This window comes from Hyposmocoma kahamanoa, unplaced genomic scaffold (genome assembly GCF_003589595.1).
Source record: "Hyposmocoma kahamanoa isolate Upper Pololo Valley unplaced genomic scaffold, ASM358959v1 100021, whole genome shotgun sequence".
NCBI lineage: Eukaryota > Metazoa > Arthropoda > Insecta > Lepidoptera > Cosmopterigidae > Hyposmocoma > Hyposmocoma kahamanoa.
The window spans coordinates 11,230,242-11,253,866 of record NW_020653200.1 but is presented as its reverse complement, the minus strand read 5'-3'; the positions used below and the strand labels follow the sequence as shown (position 1 = coordinate 11,253,866).

Here is a 23,625-nt window from a genome sequence, read left to right as displayed (position 1 = left end):
ACCAGGGCAAGGAGTTGAAGGCGTTGACGATATCCAGGCTTACCGCCAACGCCACTCCGCCCCGGGACAGTACCTGCGTCGACAGTGTACGAACGTGAAGGATCGCGTCCACTGTCGACCGCGCCTGCCGGAATCCGTACTGGTCTTCCGACAGGTCAGGCCCTACTTGCGTCAGATGCCCGCTGAGCCGCTCGGCAAGTGTTCTTTCAAACAACTTGCCGGCCTCGTCCAGCAGGCATATGGGTCGGTATGCAGAGGGAGAGTCTGCGGGTCGACCTTCCTTCTTTATGAGGACCATCCTCGCCGACTTCCAGCCGGACGGGAACACACCGCTCCGGAGACAGCTGGTGAACAGCCGTCTCATGTGGTTCCCCAGTCCGGTGTGGAGAGCCAACACCCACGCCCTGCCCGGGATACCATCCGGGCCAGGCGCAGTGTTCCGAGCACCGAGACGCCTCACGGCTCGATCCAGCTCCTCGTCTGTTATGCCGAGATCGTCAGACCAAGTGTCCTCCTCCGTCACCGACACTTGTCCCGACGATCCCGGGGCGGGACTGCTCTCGACCCTAGGGAAGAGGGTGACCACAACCCTCTCCACGAACGCAGGGTCGAGGCTTGTCGTCAACGGAGGGACCCATGGCCGGAGCTTGCCCATAACCATTTTGTATGGCCGCCCCCATGGATCCCTCTGCAGTCCCTCGAGGAGCTCGCCCCAGGATCGAGCCCTGGCATCTTTTACTGCGAGGCTTAGCGCCCTCGCAGCGTCCCGGTACTCCGTATAGGCTCCTTCTCTCTCGTCGACGGTAGCTCGCCGCCTTCTACGGGCCCTTTTCCACTGGCGTCGGGCGCGCAGACAGACCTCAGTCAGCTGCGCTAACTCCTCCGACCACCAGTGCTGGGCCCGCTGCTCGGTGCGTGCAACTCGGGGCATCGAGACATCACAAATGGACGTCATCATGTCCCCGAGCCGCATCGCTTCCCTTTCCGGATCGAGCGAGATCTCAACGTCGGAATCTTCCGACCAAGATGCGGCGATGGCTGCGGCCTCGAGCAGATCTCTGTCGAGCCGCTTGAGGGACCATCGTCGCGGTGGGCCGCCGTGTTGGCGACGGGAACTGGCAGGACGGCGGAATACCACGTCGAATACGATGTGGTGGTGGTCAGATAGCGTGACCACCTCTTCTGCCACCCGCCAGGCAGACACCATGCGCGCCGCTGAAGGAGTCGCCCACGATAGATCGATGAGCGACTCGCCCTGCCACCGCACGCAGGTACTGACTGACCCCCGATTCAAGAGTTGGAGGTCTAATCCCGCCGCCCACTCTAGCATTATCTCCCCTCGGACACTATCCCGGACGTCGCCCCATGCTCTAGAGCGAGCGTTGAAGTCGCCCAGGACAATGACGGGACGAGGATGACATCTGCGAACGCAGTTTGCCACCCCGTCCAAGTATCCCTCGTAAGCGGCGAGGGACACGTTGGGGGAGACATAGCAGCCCACGACGGCGAGAGGACCCCATTCCACTGCGACAAAGCCCTGCCCTTGTTCGAGCTGGGTGCAGTGTGGGTCCTCCTCTCCGCCTCTCCAGTGGATGGCGACGGAGCCCGCGGAGTCACCGAACCATTTAGGGTGGTCCGGTACACGATATGGCTCCGTCACCACGGCCAGGGCAACCCGAAGCTCACCGAGGGTCTGCAGAAGGAGGCTCTGCGCCCCTCGCGTGTGGTTCAGGTTGCATTGGAGAACGCACATCTGAGCGAATGTTACGTCTCCATGACCTCCGCTGGAGCAGAGCTCGTGCTCTGTTCAGTCGACGCAGCCGCCTGTGGCTGCGACGGCCCATCGCCGGGGGTTAGGGGAGAGCTCTTCTTTCTCCTCCTCTTCCCTTTCGGGGGAGAGCACTGCTTAGTGCCCAGTCTATGATTGGCAGGCCTGCCAAGGTCCGCACAGACCGGGCACTTGGGAGAGATCGCAGTGCACTCCTTCGCCTTGTGGCCTTTCTGGCCACATGTGAAGCAGCAGTCGCTTCTGTCATTTTCTGACGGGCACTGTCGTCTGACGTGCCCCGGCTCCAGGCAGCGGTAACACCGCATGGGGCGGACCTCCAGGACCTCCACTTTTGCGGAGATCCAGTTTGACACGGCGATGCGTTTCGCTGCGTGCAGCTTGCGCACCGCCGTGAGGGGGCAGCGGACCCATGCGGAGAACATACCGCTGCGTGAGCGACGGAGCTCTCCTGCTCGTACGTCGCTCACTGCGCAGCCTCCGGTGCCCGCGATCGCTGCGGCAATCTGCTCCGGGGTAACGGCCTCATCGAGGCCCGTCACCCTAATCTCTCCGGACTTGACTGGACGCGCAATATGCACGGTCAAGTCCGAGAGAGCCTGCCTCATCTTTTCTTCTAAGGCCACGGCCTTGGAAGTGCTGTCTGGACCGGGAACCTCTATTATTATGCCCCCGGTCTGTGCACGCTTAATGCGCACTCCCGGCGCCTGTATGCCGCAGTCAGTCAACTTGACCCGCTCTTTAGCGGCGGCCATGACTGCGGCATAGCTCAGTGATGAGCCATCTGGCACCGTCACCGTTATGGCGGCAGTGGTCGGAGGCCTCGGAGGCGTAGCCGTCTTTTTGTGTCGTGGCAGCTGCGGCGGCGTAGCCTTGGATTGCAAGGCTTCCTGTGCCAGCCTGCTTCGCGCTTTGCGCCCCACCACCGCCGACCATGTCTCCTCCCGTACCAGGACGCTAGAGGGAGGCGCGATTGACGGGGCGGCCTCAGTCTCAACCTGCGTCGCCGCCCTGCTCTTCCTTGGTTTCTTCTTCCTCTTCTTTTTAAGGGAGGAGGAGGAAGTAATCGCCACTGCAGGCGGGAGTGCGGCCGGAACCGACTGTGGCTTTCCGAGTTTGGCGTCTATGAGAGCCTCAATGCTCTTAAATAGACGCCTCTCCCAGTCGCTTTCAACCAGTTGCGTCTGAGGCGGCTTTGCGGCCTTCGACACCTGCGATCCGCGGATCTGTGAGGCAGCCGAGGTCGCCGCGGGATTACGGCTCGGCTTTGTCGCCAGAGCCAATGTCGCGGGTCCGCAATTTGAAACCGCCGCCAATGTTGCCGCCGGTCCCCGGCTCGGTGCCGGCATTGAGACGGTGGCGGGCCCGCAGCCGTGAGTCGGTGAGGGTCCTGGGGTCTGAGGGTCGGCCCCCTGGCGGAGGGCGCGAAGTTCTTCCCTTAAGGACTCTACCATAGCTGAGAGACTGGAGAGCTGAGAACGCAGCTCTGCATTCTCTCTCTCCAGTCTCTCCACGTTGGTTCCGATGCAGGACCGTCGGGCTAGCTCCTCGCCAGCCGCTTGAACGGTCCTCGCCGCCATCCTGAGGGTTCGGACGTATGGGCCCTTGAGGTGGCCTGAGGTATCCGCCACCTTCTCGACCGTGTCAAGGTGTTGCTTAATGCGCAATCCGACCTCGGTCGTCGGAAGCGCCTCCATCTCCTTCATCAGATCGTTCTTGCTAGGAAGCGATAATTTGGACCGCGTATGCCGTGGAGCGACAGACGGATCCAAGACCGCTTCCTCGTCGCCTGAGCCTTTCTGTTGCCTTCTCTTTGGGGCCGGTGTCTCCGCTGAAGGCGGCTTAGCCCGCTTTCTGGTACGGCCGCGAGCCGACGTCGCAGATGACGCTGAGGCGAGCGACATGAAGGAGCAGTCGGACTCCTCTTCGCCGCTCTCTCCAACAGCACTCGGTGTCGGTGTCCTAGGACGCGCGAACCTTCCCAAGTCATCTCGTGTGGGCAGGCGCTCAGCCTGCTCCGACGTGTTCTTGCCAGGGTCGTTGGTGTTGGCGGGCGCCTTCGGGGTTCCCGCCGCCACCTCCAATTCGTCTACGCTCAATACACTAGCAGTATCGGTGTCCAGAGTTGTCGCCAGGTCGTGTTCACGGGAGTCAGCGGTAGGCTGGCTCACGAGGCAGTTTTTGCCCCCCCCAGAGTACGAGGGGCTGCCACCCGCCGAAGCGGATGGGCGGGATTCCCCCTTTCGGGGACCCGCCTGGGGACCATTTTTCAAACTAGCCTTATCCATAGCTTTGTTTTTTAAAGGGGTTCAACTCCCCTGTGGGACGCCCTAGAGACTGGATACCCTCCAGTCACTCATCCCGTCGCCGGGCGTCAGAACTTGGGATTGGGGTGATTTTTATAGAGGTTTTCTTCCTCGCGACTCTCCTCTCAGTGAGGTGAGCCCCCGGCCCCACTCAATGTGGGATTACGGGTTGCCCGACGTTGGCTAAGGCCTAGGTCCGTCCGAAGACAGACGTGTCGCGCAGAGCAAAAGGAGTCGCCTTTTGCTAGTGGAGCAAATATGTGCCCTTTATCTCCGTTGGACAGGTCCGTCCCGGGGAACCGGTACCCACCATATCTGGCGGGCGTGTCTCACGACAACGAACCTGTCTCAGCTCCTCGGGCAGATACTCAAACTGAGTACCCACCTGGCCGCTCCGCTGTGCCCTCTGCTGATCAGAGGGACACGCGGAAGGGTCCTCCGTTTGCTTCTTAGCTTCACTACAGGCTGGATTGCCTGCAGCTACTGAGCCCCCCCACCACGGCAAGGTGAGCAAAGACGGGGGGGAACATCACCTAACCTAGGTTAACTAACAGTCTAGGTTAGGTGACGTTGGTTAGTGTCGTTATGTACAAATAAGAAATTTCATGGACTAGACTACCTGAGATGAATATAAAAAAAAAAAACAGCCAACAATTTATATTTAGTGTTCCATCCTTTTGGGTTGTATGTATATATAAATATTTATAAGAGGCCATACTCGATACGAATTTTCTTTTTTCTTTTGTAACTTGCTTTACACTGGCTAATTGTCAGGTAAAGGTCACCAAATTTTTTTTACAGTTTAAGTACAAAAGAAAAAAAAAGTTAATTTAATAAGGTTAATTTACATACGAAAAGTTGTTTAATGTTCGTAAATAAAACAGTGCTGGAAAACAATTCCATGCATTTGCTGTCATAAATTTATAATTTTTATAATTTCCGGTATACGCTTGTTTTCTTGATCACTCGAAGGCTGTTCACCTTGTGGTTACACTTGGGACAAACTTGAGAGAGTTGGCGTACTACCGGGTCTGATAGATATGTTAAGATGTTGGTACATGAACCAGCTAAATATTGTGAGATGAGGAGGAGCTGTGTCGGATGCGTACTACAGGTTGGAGTGCGGGGTGAGACAGGGGAGTGGACCTCGCCGAAGCTCTTCAACCAGTACGTAAAAGAGCTGATGTTGGACTCAGCAGTAAGCTCGTCAGTTGTCACGTTGACAGTGTCAGCGTGAGTAACATCAGCTATGCAGACGATGCGGTATTTCTGGGTTCAACAGCGGGACCAATTACGGAGCTGCTTCGGACTTTTGAACAGCATACAAGTACCCGTGGCCTTGTGCACAATTGTGTTTAGAGCGAGTTTATGGTCTGGGGTTGGGGGAGTATATATTGTCTTATGAACAAAGAATTAAACTGAATCCATTGACCCTAAAGAGGGTTGATAAATTTAAATACCTTGAACATAATTTGATTTTATTAAGGACCTTAAAGACCAAACTGATATTGGTAGTGAACGTCGGGTGTTGGCTGCTAGATGTAATATGTTGGCACACAGATATGCCCGTTGTAGTGAGTAAGCCGAAATAACATTATTCAAGGCAATATATGATATATAACATTATTATCAATCCTTCTACACGGTTGGTTTGTGGGTTGGCTATACGCAGAAAGCACTATGCGTGTTCCATATAATAATGGTTTCAGAATGATCTTGGGACTGCCGCGGCACTGTAGCGCATCCTTGAAGTTTGTTCAAAGCAAAAAAAGACAGTGTCACTGCTCTTGAGACTGAGTACAAATATTCTAGCAAACACAGATGACATATAAATTAAGCATAGACCGAAACATTCGTTCAAAAAAAATTACTGCCATCTTACTTATTTTTGCCGTCAAGCAGTAACGTGTGCTAATGTTCACAGTACTACTGCCTAAAATCGGAACGGTAAGGGTGCTGGTGGAATTACGGGCACATGGGACTTGTCAACTTTATGTCTCAGGGTGACTGGCGCAGGGGCAGTGGACCTCAGATTTTTGCGATTTAAAACTTTAAGTGGCACTGTAACTGTGGTGGACAGGTATGTCGCTTATCACGAGGCGCGCGGCATCTTCCAGTTACTTGGTAACATAAAAAATGTCAATTGAATTTTCCCAAAAAAATTTTTTATTAGCCCCTGGTATGTTTCACATATTTTTAGTAAATATCGTTTTTGTTGTCACTTTTCATAGACCTAGCCTCTATGGTTGTTTCAGGTGGTAACTTTCGACCTCAGCCAGAGGCTTCAACATACTGGCAGTGTCTACGGTAAACCACTGTAAACTAATTAGTAGTGGTTATTTGAGTATTACCAACAGCGAGGAGAAGGCGCCACGTGTGGGCCTACGATTTCGCGGGGGCGGGCGCTTTGCGCCGCCCCACATCGAAAGCAGTAAGTGCATGTCACCTTAGTATATTTCCCCCTTTTTTTAAGTTCTTTACAATGATGCGAATAAGTGTAGTTCAAAACTGCAATTGCGGACGTCGAAACTATGGAGATGATATGAATATGCCGAATAATTGGGAGCATTTTTAATAGACATGGCGGTTGTCAAATCGATCCTTTACTGTGTTTCTTATTTAAGTACCCGTTTTTTAACGAGCCTAAGCGAATTGTTTACAGACTTCATACATTTTCTGTTATGATTTTCAATTCTGGTTTATTTTGTTGTGCAATATTTTCTTTTTATAGTCTATTCCAATAGAATTGAGAGTGGACGTAAACAAACAATTCTATTGGAATACACTATAGTGTATCACAATAGAATTTAGAGTGGACATAAATCCAGAATATGATAAAAATATATAAATCAAATAAGATAAAAATCCAGAAGTGATTTCTCCAGAATTTTAACCCAACTGGCTTGTTTACGTCCACTCTCAATTCTATTGGAATACACTATACGCTATTGATTTGTTTTATTATACACTCCTAAGTACGTAATTATATAACGTGTTCCTTGTTTTATTAATATTAACGCTGCATTCTTTTTTGTGTTAAGAAATTTGTAAGCGAATTTTTATTTAGTCGTCCTTTGTAACTTTGTTTTGGTTGCATTTATTATAAAGTTGGTTAGTGTCTGTCGAACAATAAGTCTTAATTCAGAACAAAACTTATATACATCTATTATTTATTTTGTGGTCTATGTCCTACAGTAGGTCTAAGAGATACGTTTCGAGGACGACACTCTATTAAATAGATCTGTCATTTAGTTTTAAGATCTTTGTCCATTAGTGGTCTGTTAAAGACTAATAAAACGTTTCAATTCAATATATTTTTTGAACCAAAAAGCGATGATTTATTAAAACTTGTTGTATGTGAATGTTGAAACTGCAATATTGTCGAAAATACTGGAATGATGAGAAGATGCTTCATTTTTTTTAGTAATTGTCAGTTTTTAAATATATATACGTATATATAAAAGTGTTTTGTGATTTCAATGGCATTGCGAAATATTGAAGTTACATTTATTTTAAATTTTTATGTTCACAATTTATGTGCTTTTGCGACTGTTCCTTACATTTGCGATAAACCTCTGAAGTCTGTCGCTATCTTTAAATGCCGATTTTCTACATTTTATTTGTTTTCTAAGCGTACTTTGCTATTAAATAACTTATTACTGTACCTATGTTGATCTTTACAAATTACCACATTTTTATCTTAAAAAGTAGTTTTTGACATCAACGCCGAATAGCTTGTATATAATATTTAGAATAGTAAGCAAAACAATTGTGCTTTTATATAGAAATAAACAGTTTAAATTTTAATTTTATATACAACAAAAACAATCTACATTATCTCTAGATAGTAAAGAAATTAGTCTGCTACGTCAGCGAAGAAGACAATTTAAAATATGAAAATAAGGGCGCCCGCTCACCGAGAACATTCGCGTGTAATGTAACATTCAAGATCCGTTTGCGAGCATTACATAACAAACTACCTCTCTCACCGGTGAGCTTTCGTATGTAAAGATTCGTTTTTGAGCATTACATTACAAACTACCTCGTTCACCGGCGAGCATTCGCCTATAATGTAACATCCAAGATTCGATTAGGCTGCGATTCCACCAGAGATGTGCGAGGTAGCAAGGCGTGAGTGCGAGTGCCTCTGAGAGCCCGTGAGTACTCGCGAGTGCCCGCGAATGTTTTGCGGTGAAGGAGCGCCTTTATGCTGACTCGGAAATGTGACTAACATTACCTTTGGCGCCAGCTCTAAGTTTTGTTCTTTGTTACGTGGCTATTCTTAGATATAGAATGGCAGCAATTTGTCATAATTTACATTATAAATTTTAACGATACAAGAAAAATTTAAATGATACAAGAAAAATTTAAACGATACAAGAATATCTGAAACTTAGCAAGCCAGTAATTTGTGCATTGTGTAGTTTGTGAATGAGATTTTTCTTACTAACGTTAGATTGTGAGCGCATTGTAAATGGCAATGGGATAGAATTTATTATAGAGATATTTAATGCGAACGTTTGTTTTCACACTTATTATCTCATCTAAGTATTTACTGTGTTAATGTCGGGTATTCGCAACGAAATAGCTAGTGTTTATAAATCAAATATACACATTACAGATTTGGCCCTCCCTTTTAAGATATGCATTATTTTCTTTAGATTCCAGCCGGATGGTTTATTAACATCTGGAGAAGCCAAGCATGATGTAGACTTGAACCCGCATATCATCCCTCCCGATCCGTACACGTCAGATTGTGTAAATGTCTCGCCAAATATTGACGATCTCCTAGTGACTGAGTGAGTGTTATAATGCTAAAGTGCGTCTCTTTTGTGTATGTGTTATTGATTGTAATCAATTTGAAGTCACATTGTCCATGTTTAAATTTTATAAATTATGTTTCAATTCTTTCCCGTTCCAGGGAATACGAAGAAGACACGATGAGTGCGGGTGAAGATGATCCATTGTCTGGTTTAAACGGAAGGCTGAGACCTAGAAAGTCACTTGTTTCTAGCTCTCAAAATAAGGCTATACGTAAAACTGGCGGCAAAATTGCACAAGACCGACCTAAACGGACAAGCATCTCGTCCAAAGCGTCGCCAAACAAACAAGATGATCTCTGTGTCAAGTCTGATTTCTCATCCACTCCGCAATTTCTGTGCCCTTACTGTGACAAGAAATTTGCATCCAAACAAACTGTGTCCAAGCATGTGCGTCGCATGCATTTCTCTGCATCTAAACAAGATGCCTTTCAATGCCTTTTTTGTAACCATGCTGAAGCGGAGTCTAATATCATCCGCCACATGGTTGACAGTCACCCAAATCAATATTTCGCTTGTTTGGAGTGCCATACGAGGTTCCCTTCTACCTCTGAATTGGCTGAACATAAATTGAATGTTTGTGAAAAACAAAAGGTTCCTCTTTATCGTAACAAGTTGCGTCAAAAGGGGACAAAGAAGTCAAAGAAATCATTGAATGTAGACGGAAAGAACAATTTCCGTAAGGATGATAAAAATTTTCAAGACGGACACGGCTTTAATGGCATTGTCATATCTTGTGAACTGAAGCCGTCACAGGTGCACGACGAAGCCGATATTGAGGACAATATAACAACCAACTTGATTTTGCCGCCAAGCAAAAATTTGGGTAATAATCCAGTAATCGAAAAAAGTGCGGTAATTGTTCTTGATGACATACAGTGGAATAAACGACTTCCGCCGAATTTTTCTTTTCAAAACACTGATCCCGATCAGATCCTGTCAAGATTAGGGGTAGTGCACAGGTCACCGAGGACTAACGAATATTCAAGAAGGGATTGGATCAAAGCGTTTGATGAAAGCACTTTAAAATTCGAGAGATGTTTTGATACCAACTTCTACTCTAAGGTGGCGGGTAACGTCCAGGAAAATTTGTCCAAATTTCTTGACGGATCATTTAACTTTAATCCCGATCCGGATAATACCATTAAAACAAGGAAGCCTAAAAATATCATTAATGCTGCTGAGGGCTTTCCGATACTCTTGGCTTGCGAACAGTATTCTCGCAATATACTGGACGGATACTTGCCACGCGCCATTGCACCGAAGCATAAGTGGAAGTGGGATAATTTAGACAATGACAAAAACCTGAGCCCAGACCAGATTCGTAGGAACTCTCACATAAACAACTGCATCGTAACTCTTGTATCAAACTTGGATATATGGACTCAACTGTGTATGAGGCGTAAATTCGAAAATAAATTCAACCACGGGCCCCCAGAGAAAAAGACAGAAAAACAAAATATTATCAGTAAGGAGTTGAAAGAAATCCTCGAGAGTAGGGAAATACCAACAACGTCACAGGTGGTTGTCAAATATGCAGGCAAACCGATGCCTCATCGTGAAGGACTTGATTTCCCCGCTTCTTTGGGGCTTACTCCATCAGCGCCGAAATATGAGTTGCAGCCATCGGTGTTGAGTGGTGAATGGGTTCGCCCTCGCTGCTATGTGTGCTGCGCGTGTGGTTCGCAAACACGCGATCCTCGCGCGCTTTCTGCGCACATGTCTAACGAGCATCCTAACGCCAGCGTACAACATTACGAAATTGTCGGGGAGCCTCTTCTAAATGCTGATATTCTAAAGCACTTGTATGTTCCTCCGACCCAAATATGCAATAGAACTAGACCACTGAGAGGTTACAGGGACTGCACGAAATGTAACAAATCTATTTCCCTGGAAGACTTACACCAGCATATGTTGGATTGTGCTGGCGACACACCGACTGTACGCCGCCGCCACAGTCGTCCCCGACCTTTTGGGGTACGCAGGCGACGACCACGCTTACCTGACAATACCATACGCAAAAAGATGCGCAAAGATATTCGAGGAAGACAAAGACGTCAGAAGAGTCATATGAGACCAAGGCCCAGACCTAGACCACGAAGTGAAGTTGGTGACGGTAAGTACAGCATTACTGGTTTTTAAAATATTGTTTTATTGATGATAATAATGTTACTATAATTGCTATTCGTTTCCTATTTCAGCTGAAACTATTCGAAAAATGCTCGCTGACTTGCCGGCAAAGCGTCACCGTGTTATGGTAAACCCTGTGAACATGCTGTCACGCCCACGTCGAATGTTAGAACAAAGAACCAAGTTGATTTTGAAGAAACGCCCTTCAGAAGATCTCAAAAACAGGAGGCGCATTAGAAAAGAAACCAAAGATGCAAAGCAGGGAGAGCCTTCTACCGGCGGTGAAAACTCTAATGAAAAGAACTTGAAGCAAGAACTTGATGATGAAGATAATAAACCACTAAAACGCATGATTAGTACGCGAAAGCTTCAACACAAGTCAATTAACAGGAAAAATATTATGAAAAGAGCTAAAAGGAGGTCCATCCGTGTTGAACAAAGGAAGAATACTGAAAATATCGATGCTCCAGCTACAACTAGCGTTGACGAAGTACCCACTGCAGACACACCCCAAAGGATTGATGTTAATAGAGGACCTTACAATACCCGCGAGCAAGCTAATCGTGGTGGTTCCAATCGCCGTGAAGAGCAACGACCGGGATGTAGCGGCTCAAATGGTAATGCTAATAATTTCTGCGCTCCAGCCCAAAACGTACCACCTTTGAAGCATTCGATAGCCCGATTAACAGCAAATTCCGAAACTCACGACAAGTCGGTGCAGTTTCATCATTCATTTTTGGTGCAGCAAGAATGCAACAATACGGATCAACATCTCCCCTCTGGACAGCGCACGCTTTTTGAAAATGAAGCTGTAGTTACTAAACTAGACAAACCACCCTTATATAGTACAAAGGGGTCACTCGATCTGTACGCTCTACAGAAGAACAAATTAAATAAACCAAGAAAAGGGTTAAATGATTGTATTGCAATGTTGAAAAATAAACTGGTGGAACCTGAACCTCATCGCGGTGCACTTACAAGTCATATATCTGTCCAGTGTGGTAGCGATGAGCCCATAGATGTGGGACTACCGCCACTGATCATCAAACAATTACCACAAATCGATGAATCGACGTTTCAAATCCCGGTTAATTCTCAAAGTAAATCAGTTCAGACAAATGAAAAACAGCACTTTGGTCAGAAAAAACAAGACAAGCGCTGCAAAAGTGTACCGATTCAACCAACAGACGTTGATATTCCAAATGAATCTAACAATCCCAGCGCATCTTTAATAGAAAGATCGACTACGCACATCGAAATACAAGGATTACACGAAAACCCTATTAAACTTAATCCGGATATTGAAATAATCCCTGTGCATTCACACATTGAAAATGTAAATGTTACCGCCAGAACGGAGCAAAAACCACTGCAAGATAACTCACTTGCTCCAAACCAGACAACAATAGATACAGAAACACTCCCTGTCAATGATCAAAGCAATGACAAAGAGGTAACACCACTCAAAACGTGCACTGACCCTTACACAAATGTTCAATGGCAAAAATCACTTGAAATAGTAGCAACCACAAGCAAAACTTCGGGTCCTATACCTCAAGTGATCCCAACTACAAGCAAAACTTCAGATCCGTCTGTGGAGAAGCAAGTTGATCATAATATAAATAATCAACCTTACAACTTAAGCAATGATTTTTCTGAAAGTTTGATATCTCAAATAGTACCAGATGCTGGTTTGGACTGCAGACAAATGCCTCTAGTGTCATATACTGAGAGAACTATTGACATTGTAGCAGCAATACCTCCAGCACATGCAAATTCTAGTGTCGACTGTCCTCTGGACCTATCCAGTAAAATTTTTACAACGTGTGAGACAGCGATTTCTGAAGACCTCTCTATTAGGGATGGTGCGTGTATGGTATGTAATTACGACGATATTTACGCAACTTTAGATTTATCAAATAAAGGAATTGACGCGATAACTGAAGATACTCAAGAACTTGATACAGTGGTCGATTTGCGTGTGAAGTCAACACCATTGGAGAGTTCAATTGAAACATTAGATTTATCCATTAACACTGACATGGGGCCCGATTTATCTGTTAGAGGAACAGATACAGAAAACGAGCCCACTGATTTATCTATACGGGGAAGAGGTACTTCCATGTCAATAGATTTATCAAGTAATACTGTAGAAGAAAGTGACATAGACTTCGTCCAGGACTTGTCTACACGAACTACTCTTCGAGAAAGCGAATGCAATAATTTTTCTTGCGAAGAGAATATCTCCCCAACCGATTTATCGGCAAAGAGCGTACAAGTTTTAGTAAGTGGAAATAACTACACGAATCTTACTGAAGCTACTAATTTAGTAATAAGAAGTGAACGAAGCAACTACGATGCATTTGATAAAAAATCGATTTTCCAGCAACAATCTGAAACGGTCACAAAGTTACCTAATGAAGGCAGTAATGGTCAAGAGAATCCTTTCAAGTCAATACAGTCTCGAGTGGCAGATAAATCTTGCACGTTGATTCCCCGATCTGCTTATAATTCAAACTTAAAGGTACCGCAATTTAAAACTAGATGTCCTACCAATGAAAAGGCAGTAAATTGCGTTGAGGTTGCAACTATAAAGCCAATGTCAAAACAAATTAATTCGTCTGACTGCGTTTCTCTGAGGCAAGATTCATCTATTTTTAAGGTATATTCCACTAATGATGGTTCTACTCCAGCTTTGTTACCAAGTGCTTCAATTAAAAATGCTGTGCGAACTGTCTCTGGAACTGTTCCAGGGTATTTGTTATCTAATCGAGCAACAACGGCCTCTATTGGAAAACTCGAAAGTACTATGCCAGTTTATGCGTTGGCTAATACATGTATATCTGTGACGAAAATCGAACCTTCGACGTCAGTGACATTGACCAATTCACTTCTAAGTGTCGCTGGTACGACCATAGCAAGCACAATACCTGTATATACATTGGCAGGCACGACAGTCGCTACACCGGAAGTTCATGCTGCTGTAGAAGCAGAATTAAAAAACTATTCCATAAACAGAGAATATGCTCCATCTTGTGAGTCGTCAATTTGTGAATCCGAAACTCTCAATTGCGAAACAGAAAATATAGATAAAGATTTGACAGAAGAAGAGAAAGCTCAACTTATTAGTGACATGTTGAAAAGCTTAACTCCTGAGAAAGCACAAAAGATTTTTGTGCTTCCGGACCACATTAAGTTAATATTGGCAAGGATGCAACCCGATCATAGAAATCAGTTGATGAACGTGTTACCACAGTTTCAACCCACCACTAACGATGTATCACTGATTTCCAGTAATGCGCCACATACTGTGACTTCGGCCACTTCTGATATAATAACATTTCAGATCCAACATGCCGTAAGTTTATCAAATATTGTTTGCTCAGCATCAACTTCCCAACAGGCATTAAATATTAATATGCCTTCATCAAATTTACCGAAAGCATTTGTATTACCAATTACTTCGGCACCAACATCCCTTACCGGAAGTGAAGGTCAAGCTGTCGATCCAGATTTACGCATTTCAAAAGTTGTCAAAGAAGAATTATTTACAATAGATACAGATCAATTTTTGGTAGATCCTGCAAGTGGGTTAGTTGCTGGTAGATCGAATGAGTCCAATCGCAATTGTGTTATTGATTTGACAAAGGATGAGAACGTACCAACAGCAGTTGATCTAGTGAAAGCAGCTGGAGAACTTTCTCAAGCTTTATGTCAAGATCAACCAACGCTACCTGTTCCAAAAACTGTAAGACAGAGGAGCAATGATCAGACTGCTAGTTTAAGAGCAGTTCGTATAAAAGCGCCGTCGGAAAGGCACAAAGAAATTCAGTTGTCGAAAAGAGCGTCTGAGGAACAAAGTCCATCATTCACCCAAAATGATACGGCGGATAATGATGTAAATCAAATATTGGAATCTGGAATTCCTTCAGCTGTACAACAAGTCGAAGTAAGTAATATGAAGCACCACAAGACAAGTATGCCTACTGATTCTAAGCTAACAGTCACGTTGCCGCCTGTCGTATTAAACTTAGATGGTATTACTACACGTACTCAAGAACACAGCCCGGCTACAGTCGTTCCAGTAAAAAAAGATCACGAAAATGTCGTTTATAATCAGCACTCTGGTTACAAATCTTCTGTAGTCAATTTATCTGTTAATGCTAATAGTAGACGTCTCTCCAATGTTGAACAAAACCAAGACGATGTCCATGTAAATTCCAAATATGCGGCTACTTCTAAGCAAGGCCCTAAGAATTTGGTTTCTGAAGCGTGTTCGTCTAAAAAACTAAAAGTCTCAGACGAAAATAATGTAGAAGACATCGACATAAGATCGCAAACGAATGCTGACGAAGTTCAAGGTGTAACCAATATAAAGACCTTATTTGAAAATGATGATGATAAGAATACGCTGGATGATGAAGATTCTGAGGATGATGTCTCTTTGGCGATAATAGTTAAGAAAAAGCACGATGAACTAATCCTCAAATCTCATACCAAGAAGTGTCATGAAAACAAACACTCTCATAAAATGACCTCGGGAAAAAAGAAGAAAAAAGAAAAGAAATCCACTAAAGCACATAATTCTAAAAAACGAAAGAAGTCAAAAAATTTGAAAAACGAAGAAGTAGAAAGCGTTGTTTCTTTAACTGACCTACCAAATGATGAAGTTGTTTCTGATGACACTGAAGGCAATGACAACATAACGGATGACAATAAAAATTTGAAGAAGAAATGTAAATTAACAAGTCCCCAGTTAAGTGCAGTCGATACAGAATTGCAGGGGCAACCGGACATAGATAAAGACAAAGAAAATTACATTGTTCCCGACGGCACTAAAACGAATGTAGCTCCTGATGTTAGCACGGAAACCTTACAAACATCAGACAAAAGTGGTAGTAAATCTATTGAAGTTGAAATCGTACGACCACAATCAGCATTAAATGAAACTTCAGTAAAAACGACGAATGTTAAAGAAAGCACGGAGGCTGCCAAAGCATCTCTGGTGAAATTGCAGAAAGATACAAACGAAGATCTCGATGATACTAAAGACTCTTCTTCTTCAGACCTAATAGAAAAATCACAGAGCGTTAACGACATAGTCATACAAAATGAAATATGCGAAAACGAAACAAATGTACAGAAATGCGTTGCAACCTCTGCAATTGAAGAAAAAGTTATCTTAAGTTCTTGCGAGTTAAGCAAAAATGTGCAGGGCAATGAAGACACTCTACCTGGAAGCAGCACTCAGGACGCACAAGAATTGGTAGCATCGTCAAGTACGCAATTTGAAAAAAAATCAGTTTTGCTAAATGACGATAAAAATAAAACGTTTTGTTCTAAGACAATCAAAGATGTTAAAAGCTTCCAAATGATAGTCACAAATGATCTTCCGGCAAACTGTGACGTTGAAGAAAATGTTGCATTGCCCTTAAGACGAAGCCGACGAGGCAAAACACTTTTCGTCGAGACCAATGTACCAGACCACGAGAATTCAACAACAACTTCAGAAAACCCTACAGAGAAGACTCCTTTAACTAAGAAACAGCTAATTTTTTCAAAGTTATTACTTGACGAAGAAAATCATAACAAATGTCCCGAAGCTATCGGTAATGAAAACACAATTCATAAAGACGAAGAGGTTTTAAATACTGAAGGCACTACAAATGCAACAAGTAATTGTTTTGAGCCTTTAGAAAAAAGTAGATCTACGAAGCGAAAGAACCCACCGCAGTTGAAACGGAAATCTAAAAAGAAAAAATCTCTGGATTTAGGAAGCTATAAACGACACGAAACAAACGTAAACAATTCAGACAAAGTAAATCAACAGGCAGTAGATGATAATACCCTTAATATGACAACAGATATCCAGTTAAAGGATAGTGTAATTAATACCGAAATGGTTGATACTGGTGAAAGCGACCATGTACTATCACAGGAGGATTCGAATAAACAAACCGCAGAAATTTCTTTAAAAGTAGATGAAATAACCAACATTGAAGTAGACAACGCCAGCTTGATTTCGAATGTAATTTCTGAAGAGTCGTGCAACAAACTTGATAATAGTAAAATAAATTATGCAGAAAAAAGGAAACTGAGTACTGCTGCAAATGTCAATTCTACTCCAAAACCGAAAAGGACTAAACTTAATAAGATAGATAGCGACAAAGTGGATGAGCCAAGAAAATGTGCACGTGTTAGTGCAGACTCCGAAACAGGTTATGGAAAAGAAGGTGCGAGTTATACAGCTTTTGCCGCGAAGAGAACTCGATCGAAATCTGTAATTGTGAAGTCATCTAGTTCAGATTTTTATGACCCATATGATATTGATTTAGATGACGTACCGGAGAAGGCTGAACCTTTTAGGAAAAATTATTCCAAGTTCAAAACTAAAAACATTTCAAAACCATGTACAATTGTGAGCACAGAGGCTATTGAAACGCAAATATCATCAGAATGTAATATCGAATCATCAGAAGCAAGTCTAATCTCTCACCCAGTCACAGAAATAAGTGATTCGCGAAAAGATGATCATAACTACCAGAATAAAAACGAGGTGAAAATGACTGATAGTAGACCCAATCTTGATACAATAGTGCATACAGAAGTTGAGGATAATGTAAACGATTCTGACGATTCGTCTAAGAGCGATGTGCCTCTAAAAAGATATGTAGAAGAAAAAGGGAAAAAAATAGATAGTTCCAAAAAGGAACACCATATTGCTAGCGGCTCCTCGGGAGAAACAAATGAACACAACTGCAACGATGAAAATGAGAAAAACAGAACTTCAGTAACAGTTGAGAACTCTAGTAATTTAGCCCGAGAAACTGAAGAACAACTTCGCTCCGAACAATTTATGGAAAGTTTTGGTTTCTTCTCTGAAAGAAAGCCTCGAAAGTCGAATTTATTAGCATCTAAGAAAATCTCGGAAACATTCCACATTATAGCAAATGAAAGTGATGACGTATACTTCGGATTTAAAGAGCGAACTTCGAAAAAAAGACTAAATGAAAACAGAAAATCTAAAGAAGGAGAAGGTACAGAATCGCAATCGAAGACGAATGTAAAACGTGGCCGTAAAAAGAAATCTTGCACATCTACGGAAACATGTTATTGTTACATTTGCAAAAAAGAATTTCGTCGTCCCGATAATTATCTAAGACACCAGATGACTTTGCTTCATATATCTAAACTGTCAGAAGTAGAATTGAGAGTCAAAACTGTTCCAGTTCCAGAAGAACCTAATTATTTGATTCCTTACAAACAACAGTTAGACCGTCTCAAAATACTAACGCGGAAATTGGCTAAGCAAAAAAAGAATTCTAAATCTAAAATTAAACTTCCGACACTAGAAGAAATTTTAGAAAACGTTAATAAAACAGTAAGAGAACAACAGCTTTCACGAACTAATAGAAGTCTTAGTAGAGATGAAGCCCTCTTCATTGACTGTTGTGAGCTTTTAAAAGAATCTCATAAGAATGAACCCGCACCTAACCCAGAAACTTTACCAATGACGGCAGATGTAACTTTTGTAAGTGTTGCCCACTGTTCTAGATCTGGATTAGAGCTAATACCCAAGACTGACACCAATGATGGCGATGTTGATTCTATAACAGCTAAAACGATATTAGAAAGCGAAGAAGTGCGAAATCTAGAAAACGACTTAATTTCTGGACTAAAAGAGGCGGCTGAAGCTGCTAATGCAGCACAATCGCAAATGGCCATGAGCTACCAGCACTCATTGCACAATATTCCTTCAACGGTTGTTGACGGCAATGAAAATCTTAATATGTCTGAGGAAGACGTCTCACCCTACGACGAAAAGAAGAACGGGGAAGAAAATTTTGATACTACAGAAGAAATCCTTACTAATACACACAGAAAATACCCAGAAATTAAAGAAAAAATGTACCCAGATATTGAGGAAATAGATGTGTTTGAAGACAAGTTTGATAAAATCAAAAGGAAATGCAGATCGCAAGCAGCTGCTGCAAAACATATGCAACCTATTATTGAATCAAGTGGCGGGTAAGTATTTGTAGCCTTTTTGTTTCTGTGATCAATGGCGACGTCTTATATTACATTTTTCGTTTGCTCGCAGGCACAAAGGACGTAAGAAATCTGACAAGAAGAAAGGAAAAAAGAGCTCTAAGAAGAACAGTCAGAACACAGTGTTGACAAAGGGAGCTTTGAAGGGCTTTGACGGTATCAAGGTATCTATTCCAACGTCAGATATTAATCTATCTGCTATTGCTCCACCTACGGAAGCGCATGTGAAAAAGAAAAGGAAAAGTGGTATTAAAAAGAAGAGAGATAAAAAGGAATCTGAATCGAGTAATAAATACGACAGTGACATTAAGCTCAAGGAAAGCAGTGCATCTCAGAAAAAAGTTGATGTTTATGAGTTTATGGACAACGAAGACGCGGAACTCTTTGAATTTAGACCGTCGACCTTGATGGAAAGATTCAAAAGTATCAGTAGCAAAGAGATGCCATCAACTTCAAAGATTAACCCCACGGCCGTCATAGAGGAGAAGTCGAGTGAAAGCGCATCCGACGGAGATGACTTTGTCTATATGTCTGATGATTATCTATGCAGTGACGACGAAACCGAGAACAGCCTAATGTCCTGTGAATTGGGTAATTTGAAAATCGAAGCCAAGAAAAATATATCACCACTAAAAAGAAAGGATGTTGTTGAAAAGAATGCAGTGATGGGTAAAATATTTAAACATAACGCTGTTCGAAGTGAGAAAAAGTGTACAAAAACCAGGGAAGTCGCTAAACCTAAAGCTAATCTAGATCAGTTATTCGACAGTTTATTGGAAGATGAACCTAACTCGTCGCTGCTGTATAGTACCGATTCGGTACAGAAAGTAGAAATTGATGATGTACACAAGACTCAAGAGCAGTATAAAAAATTCGAATTATTGGTGACACCTAAGCCGCGAGAACGCGTTGATATTTTGGATCAGTATGTAGAGTTTATGCGATCACCAAAAAAAGTAAGTTCTCGTAGCCCTGAACAATCAAAAGAAAGTGTAAGTAAATCACTACAAAAGTGCGACATTCCGAAAAAAGCTGATAATACGCTTTCGGTAGACTACGGACCATCTACATCTAAGAAAGAAGATTTTACTGTGAGTGAAATTTATGGTCCAAGTACATCCAAAAAATGTGACCGGTCGTCAAAGATGGACAATAAAACTCAGATGCCAAAGAGACAGGACTATTCAGCAAGAAAGTATGACGATTCTTCAGAGTTTCGCGATTCTTTATCAAAAGACAACAAATTAACCAAAAGTATCGAAAGTAAATGTGAAGAAATGTTTAAAAAGTGTGTAAATGAATTAAATACAAGTGAAGTGTTGGACGATGCTGGAGTGGCGAGACAGAGAGCTCGCCGAAAGTGCACTGTAGGTAAACAAAACGTGCTGGCGGAGACTTGGAGCTCTGAATCAGAACCTGATGAATTTCCTCCGCGGCCAAACAGTGCCGAGTCAGTTGTTGTAGGTGCTGGCCGCAAGAAGAAGAGTAGGAAGAAAGATGGACAGCAGTCGGGAGGACGTCGTGGTAAGCAAACAACTTTAAAAAAACAAGATATTGAAAGCAGGGTAACTAGTAGTAATCGCAACACATCGAGTGGCGACGGGAAAAGCTGTGTCGTTCCAGGCATGCGAGTCGCCGGAGGTGGTGGCGACGAACGAGAATTTGGTGAAAGCAGCAGTAGCTCCGCCGTGGCCGGCCCGTCCTCCGCAGTTGAGAGCGCCATGTCTCCCGCCGTCCCTGGGCCGAGCGGCTGGAAGGGCCGCCAGCGCTCCGCTACCTACTACTGGTCGTCGGAAGGAGACGAAGAACAAGAACATCTCCAACAGCACGGGTGGATCGTTGGCGATAGCCATAAAAAATTAGTTACAATGTTGGCCCATGCTAAAGGTCGAAAGCGTCATAACGATGAGAAGCGCCATTCTTTAGAGTAAATTTAGTTTTTATGGTATATTAATCTTGTAAATACACTGTACATACTATTCTAGCTCTTTACATAATGTCATTTTTCTTGACATTTTTGACCAGGATCACTTTGCGTTTAGTTCTGTACATACTGTATATCTTTTTATAGCATTATTTTAGTTAAAATTTGAAAACTGTGAGGACTGAGTTATTTAATTGGTTATCGACAGCCCTTGCTATAAAATATTTATTAGGATTATTGCTCTTTATTTAATAAGAGAGGGACATTTTCTTATGTGCGAGGGTGGATTGAAAAGTTCGCGACCTCTCGTGGAAGTAGTTATTATATTTTTTTTTCGTATTATCCTCATTTAATTCATATATTCATTGGTTGTCACTGTGCAATTTTTTATTGGTGTAGTGTTTGTAGTTTTTAAATTAAAGCGAGTTTAATGAGGTCAAGTGCAGCGCATTGCAAAAATAGAGAATATTGAACAATGTGCTGCCATGAAATACTTGTTTAAAAAGAGATTAACACCGATAGAGATCCACAGTGACATGGAAACAACATTGTGGGAATTACTATAAAAATGAATCGCATTCAAACTTGTAAGAGACAGCATCGCAAAAGACCCTAGGTCTAGCCCGCCCACGGCGTCGGCGACTGAAGAAAACAAGAAAAGTGTGTGATCTCGTTATGGAAGTCCAAAATTTATCACCAAGGAGATTGCAGGCATTATGGGCATTTCGTATGAACGCACATAATACATAACTGTTATCGAACTTCGATTTTACAAGGTTTCTGCTATACCACTGATTGCTTTCAATGGACCGAAAGCGCATTCGGCTCACCATTTCTCAAGAGACGGAGATATTTGAGGCTGATATGCAAGATTTTTTGGACCGATTTGTGACTGGATGAAACCTGGTTTCACCACTACACACCAGAGTACAAATAATAGTCGAAGCAGTGGTAAAAACCTGATCAACTCCAAATAAAGCGATGGCAGTTTTGGTGGCTGGCCAGGTGATGGCGTCAGTTTTTTGGGATATTCAGGGTGTCATCATGGTAGACTACACCGTGAAAGGCGAAATCATTAATTCAGTATACTATTGCATCCGTTTGCGTCGTTTGCGCGAAGAAATTAGAGAAACTTTCAGGATTACCCGGGACAAAAGTTTATTTCATCAGGATAATGCTCGCGGTCACACTTCTGTCGAATTCATGGCTAAAATTCCTTATTCTGGTTTCAAATTACTACCCCACTAGGCTTATTCTCCTCGTTTAGCAACTTGAGCCTTGACCTAGAAGAATCTTTTTTTTTTTAATCTGGTGTAGAATCTTTGGAAAGCAAGTGGAAGAAATGCATTGAGCTAGATGGAGATCACGTCAATAAATAAGAATATTTTTATAAAAATAAAATAAAAGTATTTAACATTGTTTTCTTGGTTAGGCCGCGAACTATTCAATCCACTCTTGTAGTATTTTTATATTTCAGTCCAATTTAAAGGTTTTTCTCATATCGTATTTATCTTATTAAGATATTCTAGCTGCACAATGCACACAGTTGGTATAAGTCACTCGTGTATTTTTTTTGTTTGTAAACAGTTCGGTTAAGTTATTGTGATCTCAAAGAGTAAGTAACACGCATATTATAAAGGATGCCTAAATGTCCCTTTCTTTCGTTCAGTTTTTTTGTGCTTGCCCTTTTTCTCTCATTGTAGGGCAAATAAAAGTTATTGATGTGTTCGACGCATAATATATTAAGTGACTGTAACTGTGACAACGTATGTATGTATTTCAAATGGAAAAGTGTCTATTGTAGATTTATTATAATAATATATCTGGGCTGTATTAAACTACCTACATCTTAGTGTTTCAATGTGTAGTGTTTGCTGGGGGCTGATAACGTGGTCTGCGTGCTATGGTTTGAGTTAGTTGATTTGTTAACTATTTTTATTCATTTAGATATTTTTTAGTAGTCAATAATACATTATGAAATCTCACTAGTCGAATTTTAAGACTATAAACCCCATTATCAGCCTCGATACATGTGATTATTTCAGTTTATATCAAAAAGAAGACTTATTATGTTCAATATTTACACAAGAAATGTTCGATAGCTTGTGTGCATGCATTCATAATTATATCTAAACGTTGTTTAAGAAATTTTCTTAATTAATTAAAAGCTCAATGTTAGATATTGTTTTTTATTAAAATAACAACTCCATTAACCCTCAAAGTAAAATACACTAATTTGAAGGGTATAAATAGTTAATGCCAGCGCGTGCGCTACAGCGGCACGGAGTTTTATTTAGATTCTAGACTGCCACCATTTTTCAATCTCAATAGGCACTACATCTTGTGACTATACTTATTTTAGATCGGAATGCACACATAAAAATAAAATTAATTTATTCTTAAATGATAATCATTACCTGTATGTCGTACGTTGACCCCAGGAGCGACCTGCTCGAGAGTACGCGAGATTACATTTTAATCGCGTACAACTCATTTATTGTCTATCTAATGAAGTGAATGATTTTTTGGCTATAATAAATAGTATAACCTATAGTAAATCTATGATTTCAACACAATTATAAGTTGGGTGCATTTGGGTGGGGCGATTGT

At 42.8% G+C, this 23,625-nt stretch overlaps 2 protein-coding genes across 2 annotated transcripts; one reads left to right on the top strand and one right to left on the bottom strand.

Annotated features, from left to right (window-relative positions):
- Positions 1-1,764: 1,764 nt before the first annotated feature.
- Positions 1,765-4,074, bottom strand: LOC113225697 (serine/arginine repetitive matrix protein 2-like). The gene has a single exon (XM_026458093.1). It carries the CDS (start codon positions 4,072-4,074, stop codon positions 1,765-1,767), a length of 2,310 nt encoding a protein of 769 aa, XP_026313878.1.
- Positions 4,075-6,352: 2,278 nt separating this feature from the next.
- Positions 6,353-23,045, top strand: LOC113225691. Its single transcript, XM_026458078.1, has 5 exons — positions 6,353-6,523; positions 8,754-8,891; positions 9,014-11,028; positions 11,114-19,070; positions 19,144-23,045. Exons 3-5 carry the CDS (start codon positions 9,033-9,035, stop codon positions 21,020-21,022), a joined length of 11,832 nt encoding a protein of 3,943 aa, XP_026313863.1. The 5' UTR covers positions 6,353-6,523; positions 8,754-8,891; positions 9,014-9,032; the 3' UTR covers positions 21,023-23,045.
- The last annotated feature ends 580 nt before the right edge of the window (positions 23,046-23,625 follow it).

Excerpts from the sequence above, each read along its gene's own strand:
- LOC113225697 (XM_026458093.1), bottom strand. The coding sequence starts at position 4,074 with ATGGATAAGGCTAGTTTGAAAAATGGTCCCCAGGCGGGTCCCCGAAAG.
- LOC113225691 (XM_026458078.1), top strand. The coding sequence starts at position 9,033 with ATGAGTGCGGGTGAAGATGATCCATTGTCTGGTTTAAACGGAAGGCTG. Across the intron at positions 11,029-11,113 it reads ACGAAGTGAAGTTGGTGACG|CTGAAACTATTCGAAAAATG; the intron begins GTAAGTACAGCA and ends TTCCTATTTCAG. Across the intron at positions 19,071-19,143 it reads ATTATTGAATCAAGTGGCGG|GCACAAAGGACGTAAGAAAT; the intron begins GTAAGTATTTGT and ends GTTTGCTCGCAG.